Raw genomic sequence first — 20,191 nt, forward strand, 5'->3', positions numbered from 1 at the left:
GGGGTGTTCTTCTCGTGCTTAGCAGACACTGAATTTTTCAAGGAGTGTAAGCACCGATGCCCTCACATGCTAGTGTGTAGTCATTCCCAGTTCCTCACAGTCCTAAGTACGCATACATACACCCTATTTTTTTATGCAAGTAGCTAGCTACCCATTGAAGTGAGACTAGTGGAATCATGGAGAAATGTGTGTCTGTGCTCTGAACATACATATAGTCCGCGATGTTCCGCTGGCCATAAAGTCAGTAAAGGTAAAGTAGGCTGGCATGGCGCATTGTGCTTGCTTGGTTGGTCGTTATAAATGGATCATGCAACTCTGTACAACTATTTATTTGAAGCAAGAATCAAGAAGGGCAGAATCTGGGTGACTTTCAAGCATTTGGAATGTCGTCGCCCTTGAGGCACATACCTTCCGTATCTTTTGGAAGAAGATAACAACATCGATAGTAACAATCGACAGGGCCAGTGTGGTACTTACATATCTTCACGTTAATTAAGAGGCGTCTTTGATTTGAAGGATTTTGATAGATGACTTGGACGTTATAATCCGGATGTAATTTTTACTAATGTTCTTGCTAATGACCCCATCTTATGTTCTTGCTAATGGCCTCATCTAGAGGTTCTTGCTACTCCCATCCACACGAGCTCTTAAATTCCGGTTTCTTTTAACACATAATAGATTCTTCAATTAGCTATTACAGGTGACTCGTTATAAAAAAACTACTCATTTTATACTAATCCAACGACAAGTAATATGGATCGGAGGGAGTATTAATTGTGACTGGTACTAGGTTGCAATGTATTCTTCTCGTGCTCAATAAAAACCTGTCAGGGAGGGACACTACACGGAGCGAAACGCATCGGAAGTGCCCGGACATGCCCTCACGCAGTGCACCCTCTGCGGTCTTGCTCAACTTGTATTTTGTGAGCCCATGCGGTGAGAACTTCACTAAATAAATGCACTAATTTGGATTCCACATAATTGTCATTTATAATATGTTGGGCGACACTAGTTGTCTTATAGTACTTTGATTTTCAGTAGATTTGGTTTCATTGCAGATGTTACCAAAACAGATACATAACATACATCACAAATAATGTTCCATAGGCTTAGCTAGCTGAGTGAGTTCATGGACAACAACATTAGGCTAATTAGTATAATGGTAGTTCGTTTTGTGCACCATAAATACCTTCACAACACACCACATGATGTAGTTGATGTCATGAAGTAGACATACATTGTGGCCTCAAAGAAAGCCATAGCTCAATCTCGTCAATTGTGATGTAACTTAATGTGGATGTCTCCGTAATGTACCTGGCCATCATGGCTTTGCAAGTTGCCCTCCAGGCTCTAGTGCCGCTCCGCAGCGGTGACAAAATTCATCCATGACATCTCCAAAATGTTGGACTAATATTCGCTCACATAAAACTCTCAAAAGATTGACAAACCTGCTTGGGGCACCGAGAACATTATTCATATCGATTGTAGGGTCATATGCACCTACATCTGCCTGGTAAAAAATGAGCTCTCTTCTTGGATGGCCTCTCTCACTTCTCTGATGAAAGGTTTCATACACCGGCACATAAAAAGAATCAAACTTTTTATTTCATTTTCTTTCCATTCCCCATTTTCTTCCAGTTCATTGTAGAAAATGTTGATCATGCATTTAAAAAATGTTTGCCGGGTACATTTAAAAATGTTCATTGTGTTTTCAACAAATATTTGTCATGATTTCCGAATAATTCATCAGTTTTAAAAATCCTAACAACCTTTATTCACATGGACATTTAAAAAATACACATCACTTTTTCGATACATGAACCTTTTTAAAATATATGAACATTTATTAAAAAAAATACAATAGAAATATGTGAGCACTTAGTGAAAATATATATCCAAGTATATTTTCTATGACATTTCTGAAAATAGAGAAGAAAAATGTATCAAAATCCTAAACAGAAAAAAAGTGAAAACTATGTGTTAGCTTGTGCGCTGGAACGACGATCAGTCTTTATTTTTAGAGACTGGACTTTCAGCTCCCGGGTGCAGGGGCACCCTCATGAACTGTAAATTCAAAACAATATGAAAAAAGAATCAAAAAAATCTGAAACTTTGGGGGAACAAATATGATCAAACATTCAACGTTCATGCAAAGTTTTAGCATAAAAAAACATTCGTGGAGCCCTCGCCAAAAAACAAAAACAAAATCAGTGTTCAAAGTTATGTGTACTTTTGAGCAGTAATCTATTTTTCTTTGTGAGGGCTCCTTGAGTGTTTTTTCTGGCTGAAAATTTGCGAGAACATCAAAAGTTTGATCATATTTGATCCCCCAAAATTTCAGAATTTTTCGAAAAAAAATTCATCTTGTTTTCAAGTTACTGTTCATGAGGGTGCCCTTGCACCCGGGAGCTGTCACACCTTTCCCTATTTAACACAAAAAAGTACAACAAAGTCGGATTGTGGTATACCCAGCTCATCAGGGTTCAAATTTTGGTGCTTGCATTTATTCCTTGATTTATTTCAGGATTTCCGGCGATGCGCATTAGTGGGAGTTACGTTCCCGTCGACGACGAGGTGCCTACGGTGGCTTCGTAAATTTCAAGATGATATGCCGGCTCGGTCTTTTGGAGGTGCTCATAGTGGTAGGATGTGCGTGTGTGTGTTTATAGGGGTGAGTGTATGCGCGTGTATATGAGGGTTTGTGACTTTGTGTCTGTACTGATGTTTAAAAAAAAAGTCCAAACAAAAAAAAGACTGAGCGTCGCCCTGCCACGTCGTTTTTTTAACGTAAAAACCAAGCTTAGCGTGGGCATCACACGGATCGATCGAGATGAACGCCCGCGGGCGACTGGCGATGGGGACTCCGTCGCTAGCCTGCTCATCGGTGGTCGTGGTCGCCTCCCTCCTCGCAGGTGCCTCCGTCGTCTGCCATCCACCCTTACCTTTCCCCATGCCCGCAACCTGTTCGAGGCAATGCATACTCACCACAATTATTTTCTTCTGATTCCCCCGTAGACTATTCCGCCGGTGGAGAGCTCCGACGGAGGAGACGGCGGCGATGACAGCAAGCAGAGTTGAGCTGGTTTCGTGGAGAGGGCTCGCGGAGACAACCTGTCACTTCTAGAGTTTAACAACCTGAATAAAAGATTAGGTCAAATTCAGATCAGTATATAATACGTACATTAACAACCTGTCACTTCTAGAGTTTGTTTTACATCAGCAGACTTGTCATTTTGAGGTCATGCCTTTGCTTGCAAACTGGAAGTCCAGTTCTTCTTTTCTATGCTCAACTGGGGATGAATTTTCTGGCTGCTTACTGGGTGCAATAAGAAGGTCAACGACCAGTAATAAGGTCATATTCGGATAAGTATTTTTATAGACCAGCAGAATTATTATTTGGCATGTTTGTTTTTATTTTTTTGAATAAATGGTTGAATTTTGTTGGCTCTTCCGACCGAGCATATATAGAAACCGAATGATAACTGAACTTCGAGTACGTACTCTATTTTACTGGAATTTCCAATACATTGTGAGCATTAACATGAACACCAGGACTATTGTTATGGATCAGACAGTGAGTATTACAATAGTCTCAACTGTTGCCACAACTATTAATGTAATAAAACTGAGTTTACACGCACACAAAAATCCGTCAGCTTTCTGCAAGAGAAGAGAGTTATAAAGAATATTCAGAATAAGTGTTACACTCTCTGGCAGTCTAGGCACTTAGTTTTAGTCTTCCAGAATTAGCATATGAACAGAAGGGTTGTGTAATAATCAGATGCTGTTCAATCTAGGCACTTCAGATGCTGTTCATTTAAGGAATAAATACTCCATGTAATGTTCGATCTTAACATAAGCTAGGAAATAGGGCTTATATTTATATCACAGATTGTGCTCCCCATCAGACACAGTATGAAAATTTCATCACAAGTACTAGAAATCTAAGAAACTGAAACTGAACCATAATAGTTCATTCCTGTTGAGCATGGACAAAATTTATGTATCAATGTGGACTGGTGGTATTATGAACAGCACTAGCCGCTGTGCATTGAAGCAGAAACTTGGAGATTTCTTGATAATCTCCAAATTAGCTGAATACCCTCACATTGCTACAGATAAACCAAGTTAGAACACCATGCACAAAGTTAAGGCCCGGTATCAAACCTACACCAAATATATTCAATATAGCAAAAATTGATTAAAAAATACATATGTTTACATCATCAAACTCTTTACAAAACAAAGATATGAAAACAAGCTTGCAGTAGAATATCCATTGATGTGCCTAGACTTGAAGAATTCAGGGAGTTGGCTAACACATCAAAGACTAAACATGGTATCCCGTGGCGAATGATACTGCCAGTTACTTGACCCTCATGCCTTGGTGAGCGATACAGCCACCATCGTGTCCTTGGCAAGCATGTTCTCCAAGTTTCCCTCCAGGCTCCAATACTGCTTCCCAATCCTCGCGAACTCATCCATCACGTCTCCAAAATGCTGCACAATTATCGGCTCAAACACGGCTCTCATCCCATTCACGAACATGGTTGGGGTGAGGAGAGCATCGTCCGTAACAGTTGTAGGGCCCCGTGCCTGCATCTCCCTCATTGAAAACGAGCCCTCTTCTTGGATGATCGCCCTCATCTCCTCACTAGAAGGTCCGTACATCGGGACGTAGAAAGAATCAAACTTCTCTTTATCAATCACACCCTATCACCCATATCAAAAGATTTAATACTCGCATGTTCACTGGCAAATGATAAAATTCTATATTCGGAAAATTGTGGAAATGTACCTCTGAGACCATGATACTTAGAGTTTGAGCTATGACTTCCCATATGTGAAAGAATTCGAAGGTGCTTCCATCAGAAGGCCTCCCAATAACAGACACAATCATTCGGCCACTTGGAGCTAATTCTTTAGCTCTCAGCTTAAGGAAATGTGTGAAGTCAGTCTTGAACTGGTGTGCATAAGCCTCATGGACCATGGGGAGCCTTTCACGCCTAGCTTGCTCATCGATGTCGTATGCCGGGATGTGATCCCTTATTAGAACTTCAGGAACCTGCAGTGGTAAAGATTTTTCTTATGTAATCGACGATTGTGTTGTGTCTATATAATAGACAAGTGATACAACGGGTCAAGCATTCGAGCAGTATCAAAGTCACACCTTTGAGAGCCAATGCAGGCTACAGGATGAGCACACGAGATTCAAGGAGCCACTAGTGAACAACCTTTCGTAAAACGACCGCGGTATGATACCGGTCACGACGACAGGCTCGTTACTTTGACGGAGTGTGACCAGGCTCTTCACCACTGTGCTGAAGTCATTATCAGGCAGGTCGTTGAGGAGCACACACACTTCCAGTGGTGGCTGTTGTAAATGAAGGCAGCGGCAATGGATGGCCATGACGGCAGTAGATACCAGTGCTAGCGCATTCGGACCAGAGGAGCAGCCCAAGTCCGCGATCACCATCTTCCCGTGCAACAAGGTGTTGGTGTTGCTGCATAAGTCAATGATTGCCTCTTCTATCAGAGGCTTCATCCTGTTCTGCTCAGCGTTCTGCAATCGAGGTATAGTCATTCAGAAACTGTAATTTTTTTGTTGAACAGTGTGCTAATTAACTCCTCACATATTTATATTTATCAGGATGCAGGCCATTTTGCAGGGGGCACGTCGGCGTGGGAGCATAAACAAGCAACAACATATACTTCTGCATTCTTACAATTTGACATGGTATATACTGCTGTTATCAAGCAATGAAACGTGTCATCTAGCTATTGATACAATAAGTAAAATTCAGTTTAGTTTTTCACTTTAATTTTCTGTTGTCCTCAACTTTCTACTTTTTACAAATAATTTGATTTTCATCCAGGTTCATTGGCAAAAGCCTTGATTTGACAGCACTTGATTATTATGTTGCATATTGTTTTTATCTGCAGTGTCCTAAACTCCTAATTATCCAACGTTGTTTCAAATTGCTATTCATCAGCACATAAATACTGTCAAGATAGGGATTCGTTGCCTCGAATGTTTTTCTTTTTCTCCTTTGATGTTGCTTTATTCGCTCCTGATGCTCCCCACAAAAAAGGAAAAGAAAAAAAGAACTCGTGATGCAGAGAGGAAGAGAACTCTCTATGCAGTAAGACAGCTCGTATGGTACGGAGATATGCAAAAGGACATATACAGAAAATCGATTCAGCAAATTTTACCCATTACGATTTCTTATCTACATATGCAAAAGGACATGTAGGGAGATATGCAGTAAGCCTGATTTATGCAGAGCTTAGCTGGTTCTTTTAAGTCTCAGCAGTATAAGCAGTATAGCTGGAGAAATCTTGATAATTTCTCATCATGAACAAGTTCAGTTTTGGAAGTCAAACTGTTTAAGAAAAAGGTAACAGCAAACAGCATCAGCGGATGAATGGAGAGTGAAGAAGATACCTGATAGCTTGAGTTACGAGCATAGCTTATTTCTCCTTGTCCTTGATTCATATGCACAGTCTGTTTGGAGGCCATGATTTTGCTCGGAGCAAGCTGGGCTGAACTTCAGTTAGATCTTGATTGAATCTGCAGGAACCAGATAAATGGGGAAAGTGCTGGTACCCAAGTGGCACACCAGATAATGACCTACCCCCTCTCAACGCCGCCATCACTGCCACTCGCTCCTCTTGCTCTGCTCTGCTTCCAACGGCGTTGAGAGCAGATATTTGGGTTTACCAGGGACCATTAGGCATTAGCAGTGGCCGCTGCAGCCAATTCGGTGGTGGTATAGATTTTTCGTTTTATTTACAGCGACAGCAGGTATGCAGAGTAACCTTTAAGAATCGTTGTTGGACAATGATGCACAGCAGAGTACAAGTGACAGCACACAGCAGAGTACAATGATGCATATGTTTCACTAACCTGTAGGTACCACTGTTGAATGATGAGCCGGCAAGAAAGATGTAACAAGCACCTGAAACCTGCTGATAATAGTTTTGGACATGGCAGACAATTGTTTGGATAAGTCATCTACTGACGATGATCCTCATCCATTCATTCTGTAAGCAGCCATACAAATTATTTTACCAAATTTCTGTCTCTACAGATTACAGTCTACGCGAGAAATTCTTACCAGAGGTTTTATATTAAGCACGGAAAATAAAACTGATCCCCGGAGCTTAATGTGGCCTTTTGTTTCATCATAGTGGTATATATTTTTCGTGACAACGGGTGAGTTTTTTTTTTTGGTGATTTATATGCAGAGTATATAATCTTTAAGAATTGCTATTGGATAATGATGCATCTTCAAGGGGAAGATAATAATCCATGCTCGTTGGACTTTCTGAAAACATTGAATTTGTTGAAGTGTATATGAGGACAACTGTTCTATATCAACTCTCCTCCCCCCCTCCTTTGTCGCTCCCGCGAGCGACCCGGGAGGGAAACCCTAGCCGTCGAATCAGTCCTCCCTCCTCCTCTCCTCTTCTCCTCGCCGCAGCCGGAGGCGCTGATGGGAGAAGCCTACCGGCGTCGGCGGCGGCGGGGCCCTTCCTCCCTTCGCTCGGTGGCGGCTGGCGCGGGCCGGTAGCGGCGGGCGTGGTGTTGCGCTGACGATGGGCGCTGGCGGCGTGGCGGCGGGCGCTGGCGGCGGGGTCGCGGGTGCGTGGCAGCGGCGTGGTGGGCTTCGTGGGCGCGGGCGCGTCCTTGGCAGGAGCGGTAGTGGCCTAGTCTGGCCCGGCCAGATCTGCTGCCTGGTGGTCACGGACGGCGCGGGGCGCCTGCCGGCGGGGCGTAGGCGCGTCTGCTGCTGCTCGCGCGGCTGCCGGTGGCCGGTGTGTGAGGCCCAGCGGGGCACCTCCTGTCGCCGTCTACGGGGCTGATCTTAACCATCCGGGCGTCCTCGTCGTCGGGCGGGTGTCCGGCTTGCTCTTCGCGATCTGTCTGGAGGCCGTGGTGGGGCGTTTGCCCACCCGTCACCGGCACGGGGGTGTGCCGGTCGAGGTCTCGCACCGCTCCGCCCCTTCCTCTTTCCCCTGGCCTGGTTGCCTTCGACCCCATCTGTCGAGGCTTGTCGTCGCTGGCGGCTCTAACACTGTTAGGGGTCTGCTGGTGGTGGAGATTCGCTCCTCTGGGCGGCCATTGGGGGTGTCGGGTGGCACGGCGGTGGCTCTATGGTGGGAGCTGCGATGTTCATAGGCCGAGCTCGCAGCTGGGTGCGGACTGGCGGCCCTAGTCGCGTGGGCGGCGGGGTGGCTCTGGCATGACGATCCGTGGCAGTGGTGCGGCAGGCCTCTTGGCCGGGCATACCCTGATTGGAGGTGGAGTGGTATGCCGGGGTGAAATGCATGTCTGACCATGGTCAGACCGACGATGGTGGCGTCCGTGGGCGTCATCCCCTTCTTGTAGGCTCCGTCGCGGTCTCTCCTGATCCTCCGTGTTGCTCCCGGTGAAAATCTTGATCCTTTGGATCGAGTGGTGGCGGCGCAATGGTGTCGTGTCCTTCCTGGCACTACCTTGGGGCGCACGGTTCATTGACGGTCAGCTACGTTCTTCACGGTGGCTTGTTCTCTGTGGAGGGCTCCGTCATCTTTGTAGTGATGCTTGTTGTACATTTGTTGTTTGCTTCGAGTTGGCTTAACTGATCTTCGACACCTCTGTATCTTGTTTTGGGTGCGTGCGTTTGGGGTGTCGTGTTGTATGGTTCGGATGTATGAGGTTCGGTGCTTTATATATAAAGCGGGGCGAAAGCCTTTTTCGGTATATGTGGATTGCTTAGCCTTCCCATTAGTTCAGACTTTTGGTTGCGTTGACTAGTGCATAAAGCTTAACATGGTAACACCACCTCTCACGTGTGACGCGGGAAGTCAACACATGAATAGACTCAGATGTATGGTTCAAGAGGCCTATGTGTGGACATAAGAGGGGGGCAACAGAAATTTTGAATAAACTGCGAAAGCCAGGACTTGAACGCAAGGCTTTAGGCTCTGATACCATGGTAAGCTTCATGCACTAGCCAACACAACCAAAGGCTAGTGCATGAAGCTTAACATGGTATCAGAGCTAAGGTCTTGAATTCAAGTTCTTACACCAGTAATTTATTAAAAATTACTGGTAGCCCCCCTTTGTGTCCACGTAGAGGCCTCTTGAGTCATACGTGAGTTTCCTGTGCCGCTGCTCTCTTCCGGTTGCACGTGTTAACTTATCTTCCCTGTCACACGAGAGAGGGGGTGTTACAGTATATGTGGACTGCACTAGCCCTTTCCATTAGTTCAAACTTTTGGTTGCATTGGCTAGTGTGTGAACCCTAACATAACACGGTATCAGAGCTAAGGTCTTGAGTTCAAGTCCTGGCTTTCGCAATTCATTAAAAATTGCCGGTAGCCCCCCTTTGTGTCCATGTAGAGGCCTCTTGAGTCATATATGAGTTTCGCACGATGTCGCTCTCCTCCGGTTGCACGTGTTGACTTGTCTTCCCGTCACACGTAAGAGGGGGTGTTATAGTATATGTGGACTGCACTAGCCCTTTCCATCAGTTTAGACTTTTGGTTGCATTGGCTAGTGCATGAAGCTTAACAGAATTGGCTGATCCTCGTGGAAACGAGGACAAACCACTAGTAGATAAAGGACCTTATGTTCACCTCATTAGTCCCAGTTTGTTTACGGCCCGAGACTAATGTAACTATTAGTCCCGGTTCCAACGGCTAGGGCACGGGGGCACGGGCATCATTAGTCCTAGTTCGTTTTGTACCTATAGTCCCGCTTTGTGTCACATACCGGGACTAAAGGGATGGTGGCAGGCTGGGGCCCCACGAACCCCTCTAGTCCCGGTTCGTGACACAAATCGAGACTAGAGGCACACCTTTAGTCCCAGTTTGTGTCACGAACCGGGACTAAAGAGCTCCTATATAAACCATTCGTCCAGCCCGAGCTCTCTGTTCTTCCCCTTTCCTCTCCGTTCTCTGTTGGATTTCTGGCATGATTTGTAGCGCAAATGCTATTGATACAAACTTAAGTTGTGCTTTGCATATAAAAATCTGGGGCACAATTTTTAGGTTCTGTTGCTAGATGGGTTTAGTAGATTAATTCAGATGTCCACCTGTTTCAGCCGGGTAGGTGTTGTACTTCTACAGTTATATTACTGTATTCTGTTGAGAGTGTGTTCATTGGATCGTACTATGAAATGGAACGAATAAAATTTTAGACATGGACTCAATCTCGAGAGCCCAGAATGTCCTTGTAATGCTACAACAGCAAGCAGAGGACAGTGGTATTTCGAACCACCTAACATTCAGTGTTGGTCTCTGTCAAGAATAAAAGATCTCCAGCGTGCATGGTTGTGATGAGAATAAAACACTCACAAACACGGTCCAGAACCAGCCATGAGCGTAGCATTTTGTGGCCCTCACCAGAACGGAGATTTGGGGGAGCTGCACATCACCAGGAATTACGCCTCAAGGCTCACGCCTGTCATCTCTAGTTCATCCTGATCATTTTCCCTTTTCAGGGAAAGTTCAATCTGATCATTTGTTACTGGTTGTATTGTGTGCCACTGCCCACTGTATGTAATATGCTCAGCTGCTCACATATCGCTTAAGTATCGCACAGTTATGGCATGATGAGTGGGACATTCGAAATTTCAAATTAAATGTATTCATATTTTGAATGAAGTGAAATAGTTGTGCAACCCCCTCCTGAGTTTTAGGCTTATTTCGATTCACTGCGAAGCAAATTGGGCTGCGCATCCGTGTGCAAAAGAAGCTCTTAATTCTGATCTGAGCGTGTGCTTTGATGTAATACCTGGATTCCTAATTAGCACTCCCTCTTTATCAAAATATAAAACTTCTTTAGTCTCAATCTAGGCCAAAAAACGCCCTACATGATATAGAGGGAGTACTAAACAATTAGACTGTAATCCATTATTAAGTTAAACAAAGCAATGGTTTGTTTAAAAAAACTTCTTACATCACTTGGAGGCCACCCACGTTCACTATTCTGTAGCGTGCATTCCCCTTGGCATCTATCTGCCGATCTGCGTGTGTGAGATTTCTTTTCCGTGCAGATAAATGTACATAGTGGCGACAATTTTGTGTGTTGATGAAATTCTGCTAAACTGGGTAATTAGTGTCGAAACTATCAAATTAGAGGGTAAAACTTGGAATCCACTCAAAGGTTTATCATTGTCGATCAGGTGCAGGTCCCAGGTCATGTAACTGCCAGCCATTTTCCTTTTTTTTGTGACCGGCACAAGACCAACTGAGTACCATTGGTCGAGAGTGGATTGCCTGGAGCAGGACATCACCAGGAATAGCGTCTTGAGCAGATTGTCTAAGTTCATTATGATCATTTGTGACTAGATGTATCATGTGCTATTGCAGGGTAATTGCTCAGTTGTTCACATTCAGTTGTCCGTAGCATGTTTCTAGTCCTGTGAGACAAGTCGTACATACCGGCGACAATTTTGTGTGTGTGGATGCAGTTTACTCTATCAATCGAATATGCAAATTTAACTGCCAGATTGATATATATTCCAGTGTGTTTGATCAATCTGAAACCAGCCAAAATTATGTCTCTTCATCTTAGGCTTCATGTCAAAAGTGCATTAGATTGTTCCTTGCTTTTGGTACGGCTGGGTTCTTCTAGATGGTGGCATGTAGTGTTAACTCTAATCGACTAGTATGCAGAAGTTGAAGTTATTCCTCGGTCAGAGACATGTGCTAGTGTGACTGTACAGAGGTTTTGCCGAATGCACATAGTGGTCTGTATTTCCAACAATTTGTTATAGTCAGTGGCCAAAATTGCACATATGCGCTGCACAATTGTGACCATTGTTATTAGGGACGTGCATCTCTAAGCCTGATATTATGGTTCAGTTTGCATTCTTACTAACACATCTATGCTACACAAGCAAGTGAGCAGGACATCTATTTATAGAATAAAATAACACTACAGAAACTCTAAACTTTCAAGAGCAAGAGCATTATATTTTCAGAGACACTAGCGGACTCGTGGGCTATGCCTACGGCCAAGGGCCGTCGGCATAGGTCCTATGCCGTCGGCTGCCGTCGGCATAGCCCCGTCAGTGTAGATCACGTCAGCGTACTCCTGTCAGACCGTCGACATAATATAGCCGTCGGCATAGGAGGGTATGCCGACGGCCTTGGGGAAGCCATCGGCATAGTTTAGCCGTCGGCGTAGTTTTCCGTCTGACGGCAACAGACGGCGCCGTCAAAACTGCTGGCGGCTCAGGAGGCGACACGTGGCAAAGATATGCCTACGGCAAAGCCGTCGGCATAGATGTAAAATCTATGCCGACGGCTTTGCCGTAGGCATAGCCCTGCCACGTGTCGCCTCCTGGTGGCTCCTGAGCGTATATATGCCGACGGCTTTGCCGTAGGCATATTTTTTTTCCTCCCTGTTTTCTTTTTTCCAATTCATTTGACAGCATTTCAAAACAGAATAATGTGAAATATGACAGTTCATCATCATCATTTAAACATAGTCAAGTTCATCATCTAAAGATCATCACCGGCGAAAGTTCACGAACATAAGAGTAGTGCAAGACATGAAACATCATAAAAGTTGAAACATGAAAGACATGGCACAACGACCGCATACACGGAATCATCATCGACATCAAGCACCACCGAGTCCACCTCCGCCAAAACCACCACCGAGTCCACCTCTGCCAAAACCACCACCTCCGCCAAGTCCACCTCCGCCAAAACCACCACCACCACCAAGTCCACCTCCGCCAAAACCGCCACCGCCAAGTCCACCTCCGCCAAAACCGCCACCGCGACCACCATCACTCTGCCAGATCGGAGTGACTGGGGTCGACGGAGCAGGAGTCGAGTCACCAGTCCCTTACATGTTTGAAAGAAGATTCTAACGGTAAATATGACATGATAGTGTTGAATGAACGAGAACTAGTTTGTCATTAGTTAGGCAAATTTACTAACCGGAGTATCACCGCCTAGTGCCAGCCATTCCTCGAACGTGGGAATGTGTGGGGCGTCTCCCACAGCTGGTGGTGGGGGTCCAACTTGTGGTGGCTCCGTGCGGTTAGTCCAAGACGCCAACATAGCCTGGATGTTAGTTAAACAAGTCCACTTAGAAACAAGCCGTGATCAACAAAGTCAGAAGGAATGAAAGTGCAAATTTGAGCTTGGTTTAAGAGGGCAAAACTAACCGCCATCACTTGACGGCTGTAATCATCGTTTGCCTTCACTCGTTGCAAGTACTCCCTCACCTCAATATGCCTATGCTCGAGAAAGGCCTGATATGCCTACAAATTGAGGTTGTTTCTAAGTGGGCAGTGATGAAAATAAACTAAGAAAGATAGAGACAAAGAAGATAAGGGGAAGTACTTACCGCACGTTGGCGGACTAAGGGAGGCTGCGAATGCCCCGTACTCTCTAACGGGCTCGGGTTGGTAGCTCGAAGCCGTGTGTACGAGATCGACAGAGTGATCAAGCCATCAAAACACGGATACCGGCCATGGGACTTACCCTGGATGGCCACCACTGCCGTGTCGTCGATCTGAGACTGGGCGACCTCAGGAACGGGAACATTCGGATGCAACTTCTGATAGTTCTGAGTGTAAGACTCCAGGTGTTGCTCGGTGTTGCCGTAGTACTGGCTCTCGCCCTCCTTGCGATCACTCCGCTCGCGGGCCAGCTTCCACGACTCCATGTCTGAGAGCGGCCTCCGCAACTTGTCCTCCTGCAACGTTAAACAGAAGTTAGCCATACATAAGAACATGACGGTAAAGAAGAACCAAAATGCATCTTTCATATAGATATACCTTCATGGCCTTGAAGCCCCAGTGGTTCCTGCTTCCTTGGCCGCGTGTCCCGTCTTTTCCAGGGTTAGCCCGGGCCTTGATGCTCTTGGCAACAAACTCTGGATCGTCACCGACCCACCTATCCACCAAACACGCCCATCCGTCATGCCTTCCATAGCACCAACGAGGAACAACCTATGCAAATTTTGGAAGCATGACATGTGAGCATGAAACATATCGTTGACTCCTTGAAACAATGAAAAGTCAGTAATAGTTACCATCATGAACTGCTCCCTGCTCATGGTAATTTTTTGCCTCTGTGCTTGAGTTTTGGTCATCTTTTGTTGCAGGTAGATGTGGTAGTACTGTGAGACGGCAACCCAACGCACCTTGTACTGCAACTGACGAGCTTTCTTCTTTGCAGACGCAAGTAAGACCACGTCGGCTCTGGCCTTGTGCTCGTCAAGAACTATATAGAGTTGCTGCAATCATGCATAAACCAGAAGCAAACAAGGCATGAGTTGAGTGATTCAATGATAAACTATGAACGAAACTGAAGACAAGTGATTCAAAAGGGAACTTACCCAAAATTTGGTGATCACGGCCTTAGCGGCCGTCCCATACTCCGCGTTGCTGCAAGCCTCGTAGTGGGCCCAGCTTGTGGCCAAAACACGCAGCTACGGGTCCCTGTCTGGCCACGGGCAGAATAGGCCAGGCCAAAACTACTTCAACAGGACAGTGAGAAGGTCGTTCGGTTTACGGCCCTTTCCGCGAAGGATCCAGTTACTGCAAAAGAATCAAAGGGTTGCCATGTGTACAATAAAAAAATGTTGTCATGTGTTGAAAATATGATTGAGATGCACTTACTCTGTCCTCGCAGGTTCAATGAGCCACTTGTGCGCTTTGATAGAAGGTGGTGTAGGTACTCCGGCATTACCACGCAGCCACCCCTGCGGAGCACCCGGTGGCAAGTTACCCCACAACTCGGGGTCAACCTCCCCTCCACCCTCCTCGCCGTCCTCCTCACCCTCCTCCTCGGCCTCCTCCTCCTCGGCCTCCTCCTCCTCACTCTCCTCCTCCTCGACATCAGGAACATACTCCTCTTCCTCAGACTCAGAAGCTGCATCAGCATAGGAGGGCATCAAAGAAGACCCTCCTATTTCGGACACGGCCCGGAGTTTTTTGGCCTGGTTGCCTCTTCCCCCACCTCCTCGTCCTCTAGGGGCTCTCCCCCCACCCCCTCCTCCTCTAGGGTCTCCTCCCCCGAACCCTCCACCTCCCTGTGAGGTGCCATCCTCGCGTAGTCGGGAGGGAACCTTGTGGGCTCGTCCACTCCGAGTAAGTCCTCCTTTGAGTTTACTGAGGAAACTGGCACCGCTGGACTTGTCCATGATTAGCAAACCTGCATTGAGACGAGAATAAACAATTAGTAAGGATATAAAAAAACAAGCATACAGGAAAGACATTAATAACGGAAGAGCACATTATTAAAAGAACATACATTTTCTAGAACCCATATGAATCATCACTATTGTAATCTATTTGTCGACCGGTCTCATCATCACTATCCCGCATATCTTCTTCGTTGTCTGACGGAGGTGGAGGCTCTTCCTCATCGTCAGCGTCAGCGTCTTCATTTAACTTTTCAAGCATAATTATGTCTCTTTGATTCACAACTGCCTCACCATCAATCCGTGCGCCATCGTCGTCTGGGTCCAGGTCAACATAACCCAAGTCATCATCCTCCTTGTTTCGGACCACGTCATCATGTTCCTCTTGAAAGAACACTCCCTCGTATGTCATGGGGTTTATATTGTAGTAATCAGCATCGTTCGGGTCCGGTAGCTTACCATGTGGCGACACCTTGAACACAACTTCCCAACCCTTTAGGTACTCTTTCTGGCATGGGTAAGGCAGATAATATACTTGTGTGGCCTGGGTAGCGGCGATAGAGAGATCAGCTCCAGCATAGACGGTTGATGGTTTAACTTCAACTAAACCAACAGAAGGCGTATGTCTCAGACCATTTTTGGGGTCGAACCATCGACATTTGAACACAGTGAGACTTAGGTGTTTACGGCCACATTTGAATGTAAGCTCGTATATTTTTCCTACCCTTCCGTAGTAATCTACTTTATTATCTCCTTCGGTGAAGACTCCGGTATTTATGGTTTTGGGATTAGGCCGACTGTTCTGGTGCTCCTCTATATGGAAGCGATACCCATTCACATCATACTTTTGGCATGTCATGACGGTAGGGTCAAAAGCCATGGAAACCCATCTCAATTCTTCATCCATTGATTCATTCGGATCATTTCCCTACAAGTTTAATTGAAATAATAGGGTGCATGAGTTTAATTGGAAGTGTGAAATGGGTAATAGGGAAGTGTGAAATATTACTTTCTCCATGAACCACGCAACAAAATTTTTCCTTCCATCAGCACCCTTTCGGAGAAGAGCAAGTGCCTCCGCTTCAGTAGGAGGCAGCATTCCCGTCCACTCTTCCTCAACGAATCGACTGCAATAAGAAAAGCGGTATAAGAACTAGGCAAAGTGAACATAATGAATTGACTAAAAGAATGGTGCAAAGGTATTACCTCATCCACTCATCCTCAACTTCCTTGATGTTGTGCAAGATATAGAACATGACATCCTCCCACTCATCTCGTGGCATGACATAAGATGTCGAGCATCCAGCCCTGCCACCTTGCCCAGTGAATAGAGGCAACTTGGGTTTATACTTGGGTTCTTCTGTATTGTATCGAGACACCTTATTGTGCAACATGGGAACATGGTGCGAATAGTAGGCTGTCCTGAGGTCTGCCACCTCCTCTAGGATAACTGCCTCAGCTATGGAAGCTTCAATCTTAGCTTTGTTTCCACATTTCTGTCTCAGATGCTTGTTCTGTCTCTCAGGGCCGTACTGCCAACGATATTGCACAGGTCCCCCCAACAATACCTCGTTCGTAAGGTGCAAAATGAGATGTGTCATCGGAGTAAAGAAGCCTGGCGGGAAGATCTTCTCTAGCTTGCATATCAACTCCGGCGCCTTCTTATGCATTTCTTTTATCTTCTCAGGACATACTTCTTTAGCACAAAGCGTTCGGAAGAAATGGCTTAACTCCGCAAGCACACGCCAGACACGCTCGGGAACATAGCCCCGAACCATCACCGGCATAATCCACTCAATCCATACATGATAGTCATGACTCTTGAGCCCGGTCACTCTGCCCGTTGAAAGATTGACCCCCTTACTTATATTCGACGCATAACCATCAGTGAACTTCACGACGTGTTTCAGCCACTTGAATGCCTCCATCTTATGATCCTTTTTAAGTACGAAGTCAGCATCTGGCTTGAACGAAGATTTTCGACTGCCTGTGGGAGGTTGCATGTGAAGACATGGTCTATCACAAATATTCCGTTGATCGACTCTAGCATTAACATTATCCTTTGTCTTATCAGGAATGTTGAGGATCGTGTTAAAAAGGGACTCCGCGACATTCTTTTCGGTGTGCATCACGTCGATGTTGTATGGAAGTTTGAGGTCCTTAAAATAGGGAAGCTGCGTGAAGGGCGTAATGTGAGTCCAGTTGTGCGTCTCACCATATCCTTCAAACATTTTTTCCCTTTCCCTTTGCCTTTGCCTTTCCCTTCACCGGCAGGCTTAAGAGCTTTGAGCTGAGCAAGCACATCCGCACCAGAAAACGTTGGAATCTCGTTTACTTCATGGACAACTTTGCCTTTTGTGAAGTTCTTCTTGTCTTCCCTATCAGGATGGTCTGGAGGGAGGAACTGTCGATGCTGGTCAAAGGCAACATACTTGCCACCCTTCTTCAGCCAAATGAAAATCAAGGCCTGCATGCACACTAGGCAAGGCATCTTTCCACTTGTACACCATGCGCAGAACAGGGCATAGCCGGGAAAGTCACACATGCAATACTATAGCCAAACTTTCATCAAGAAATTTTTCTGCAGATGCCGGTCGTATGTCAACCTCGGGAAGTACCAAGAATGGTGCGAATCATCCACCAACGGCTGCATAAACACACTCAAATTCTTCCCTGGATATTCAGGCCCCGGAATTATAAGCGACAGGAACATGGTCTTGCGTTGCATTATGGCACCGGGAGGGAGATTGAGCGGAATAACAAATACGGGCCAGCAGCTGTATGGATTAGACGACATACCATATGGATTGAACCCATCACCTGTTATAGAAATTCTGACATTCCCAGCCTCGGCTGCTTCCTCCGGGTACTTTATATCGAATGACTTCCATGCTTCACCTTCTGATGTATGTACAATTTTTTTTGGATTGTACCTTTTCCCTTCCTTGTGCCACTTCATCATTTTGGCAGACTCCTCGGTGATGAAAAGGCGCTGCAGTCTTTTTATAAAATCAAGATACCGAAGAACCTTCATAGGGATTTTTAGCTGCCGCTTCTGACCATGCTTATCGACCACCTCAATATACCGAGAGGAACCGCACTTCCTACAGTAGTTGTCATCCGCATACTCATGCCTAAACAAAAGGCAATTCTTTGGACAAACATGTATTTTCTCATAGTCCATGGAGAGCGCCTTCATGATTTTCTTTGTACCGTACATGGTTTTCGGCAGTTCATGGCCCTCGGGCAGGCTGCTAGCCCATACTCCCAGAAATGCTTCGAAGCAACCTCGGCTACAGCCGTACTCAACCTTCACTGCCATCAGTTGCGAGATGGCATCCAGCACAGACAGCTTGGCACCCTCATAGAGAGGTTTCTTTGACGAGGCCAAGATTTCCAGGAAGGCCTTTGCGGTTTCCTCCGGCTCCTCCGGTTCATTCGCTAAATGTGACGGAGGTGTCGGCTGTGCAGCAAAGACATCATCTAGCATGTCTCTAACCCCATCGTCCTCATAACCAGTGATGCATTGTCGTATCACATCCTCTCTACCACGGTCCCGCTGGGCAAAGTTTATCGGCATATTAAAGTTGGGCATAAATCCATTCGTGCGAAGGTGCTTAGTCATCTCACTCTTATCTCTGCGGATACGTCTCTCACATTTGGCACACGTGCATTCTGGCACCATCCTCATTGGACTACGGAATATCTCTTTCAAAAACACATCAGTTTTCTTGACCCACTCTGTTGTTACTTGATTCCGACGGAAAAACCCACTATACATCCACTGATTATCTGCCATCTCTGCTTTATTGGAAGCCACACAACAAAATTAAGGAGTCATTTAAATTACCCACATCAATATTTTATTTTTTACAAGGTTGACGAGAAACGACATTTAATCCACCTACATCTCTAATAGGTAAAGATGGGTCCTAATCCCACCCGAGAATGTGTAGATTGAGTACGGTCCATGCTCTACCCCATTCCGAGACAAAATTTCGGCAGCACCTCCCCGCTGTTCTCCAAATACATGTCTCGGCAAAATGCCGAGAGAATGTGCATCCGGAGAACAATAGGGAGGCGCCGCTGAAATCCTGTCTCGGAACGGGGTAGAGCATGAACAACGTACCCAATCTACACATCCTCGGGCTGTCCATTGAAAGCGCTGGACAATCCGAAAGAGCTGCGGTGATAAATATGCAATTGAATGCATATTTATCAATGCAACCATTTCGGACGGGAGACGTCTAGGTTACGCGACTTGACGAGAAAAGAAAATCTAGTGACATGATTATTAAGATGGATTCGTAGCTCACCCTCGACTGTAGACGAAGTAGTCAAACAGCGATGAAATCACAGACCAATGCCTTCGACGACGATGACTCCAAAGATATGCAACACCAGAAAGCCTGTAAATTTTACCGACAAAAAAACTTAGATCATCAAGCGACACAACAAAGAATGCTAATTCCACCATTCGAAAAAATCATAGTGCTAATGACATCCATTGATCAATATTTTGCAAACTATCCACCTACAAACAGAACCAAAAAACTAAAATAAGTCATAGAAACTTGCTAGTCTAGGCACTCGTTCTAGCCTTCTCTGTGAAGAACAGAAACTAGCATATTTTACCATGAAAATTAGCAGATGCCTAGTACACTGCTCAACTATATCCTGAGTCCAAATATCACCATGAACTCCAAAACCGTCCACAGATGCCCCCTCAACTTTTCATATACCCAGGGAGCACATATATAATTGCTAGTTGCATAACGTCACTTGCAGACTGAATAAAAATGGCTTTGGCATAGAAGAGAGCAAACTGAATAAAAATGGCTTAGTTCAACCACTTGAATAGAATAACAACTCATGTAAACACATGTCTGCCATTGGGCATCAACTACTGCCGCCAACATACGGATACAGGCTTGTGTGAACAATTCATATCACAGCAGGTAAAAAACAGTAGGTACAAAACTAAAAAAGGTGAATAAGTCCTCACGTTGGAGAGGGCCGGCTGGTCGGGGG

At 45.5% G+C, this 20,191-nt stretch overlaps 1 protein-coding gene across 4 annotated transcripts; it reads right to left on the reverse strand.

The window, feature by feature from the left end:
* Nucleotides 1-4,179: 4,179 nt before the first annotated feature.
* LOC119278462 (jasmonate O-methyltransferase-like) lies at nt 4,180-6,744 on the reverse strand. 4 transcript variants are annotated; one of them, XM_037559814.1, is made up of 6 exons: nt 6,636-6,744; nt 6,446-6,543; nt 5,171-5,563; nt 4,799-5,065; nt 4,597-4,713; nt 4,180-4,500 (listed from the first exon to the last, which is right to left on the reverse strand). In XM_037559814.1, the coding sequence occupies exons 1-6, from the start codon at nt 6,652-6,654 to the stop codon at nt 4,378-4,380; spliced, it is 1,017 nt and encodes a 338-aa protein (XP_037415711.1). In that variant the 5' UTR covers nt 6,655-6,744; the 3' UTR covers nt 4,180-4,377. The 4 variants fall into 4 exon arrangements, with proteins under 4 accessions (XP_037415711.1, XP_037415708.1, XP_037415710.1 ...); XM_037559811.1 differs by having other exon boundaries at nt 4,180-4,713; XM_037559813.1 differs by having other exon boundaries at nt 4,180-4,713; nt 6,446-6,571; nt 6,636-6,728.
* Nucleotides 6,745-20,191: the final 13,447 nt, after the last annotated feature.

Source organism: Triticum dicoccoides, chromosome 3B, assembly GCF_002162155.2.
Source record: "Triticum dicoccoides isolate Atlit2015 ecotype Zavitan chromosome 3B, WEW_v2.0, whole genome shotgun sequence".
Classification (NCBI taxonomy): Eukaryota; Viridiplantae; Streptophyta; class Magnoliopsida; order Poales; family Poaceae; genus Triticum; species Triticum dicoccoides.

What these genes read in the sequence shown, in the direction of transcription:
- LOC119278462 (XM_037559811.1), bottom strand. An exon ending in GCCTGCATTGGCTCTCAAAG is followed by an intron (nt 5,066 to 5,170) that starts GTGTGACTTTGA and finishes TTACCACTGCAG; the next exon opens with GTTCCTGAAGTTCTAATAAG. An exon ending in TAAGTATCATGGTCTCAGAG is followed by an intron (nt 4,714 to 4,798) that starts GTACATTTCCAC and finishes TATGGGTGATAG; the next exon opens with GGTGTGATTGATAAAGAGAA.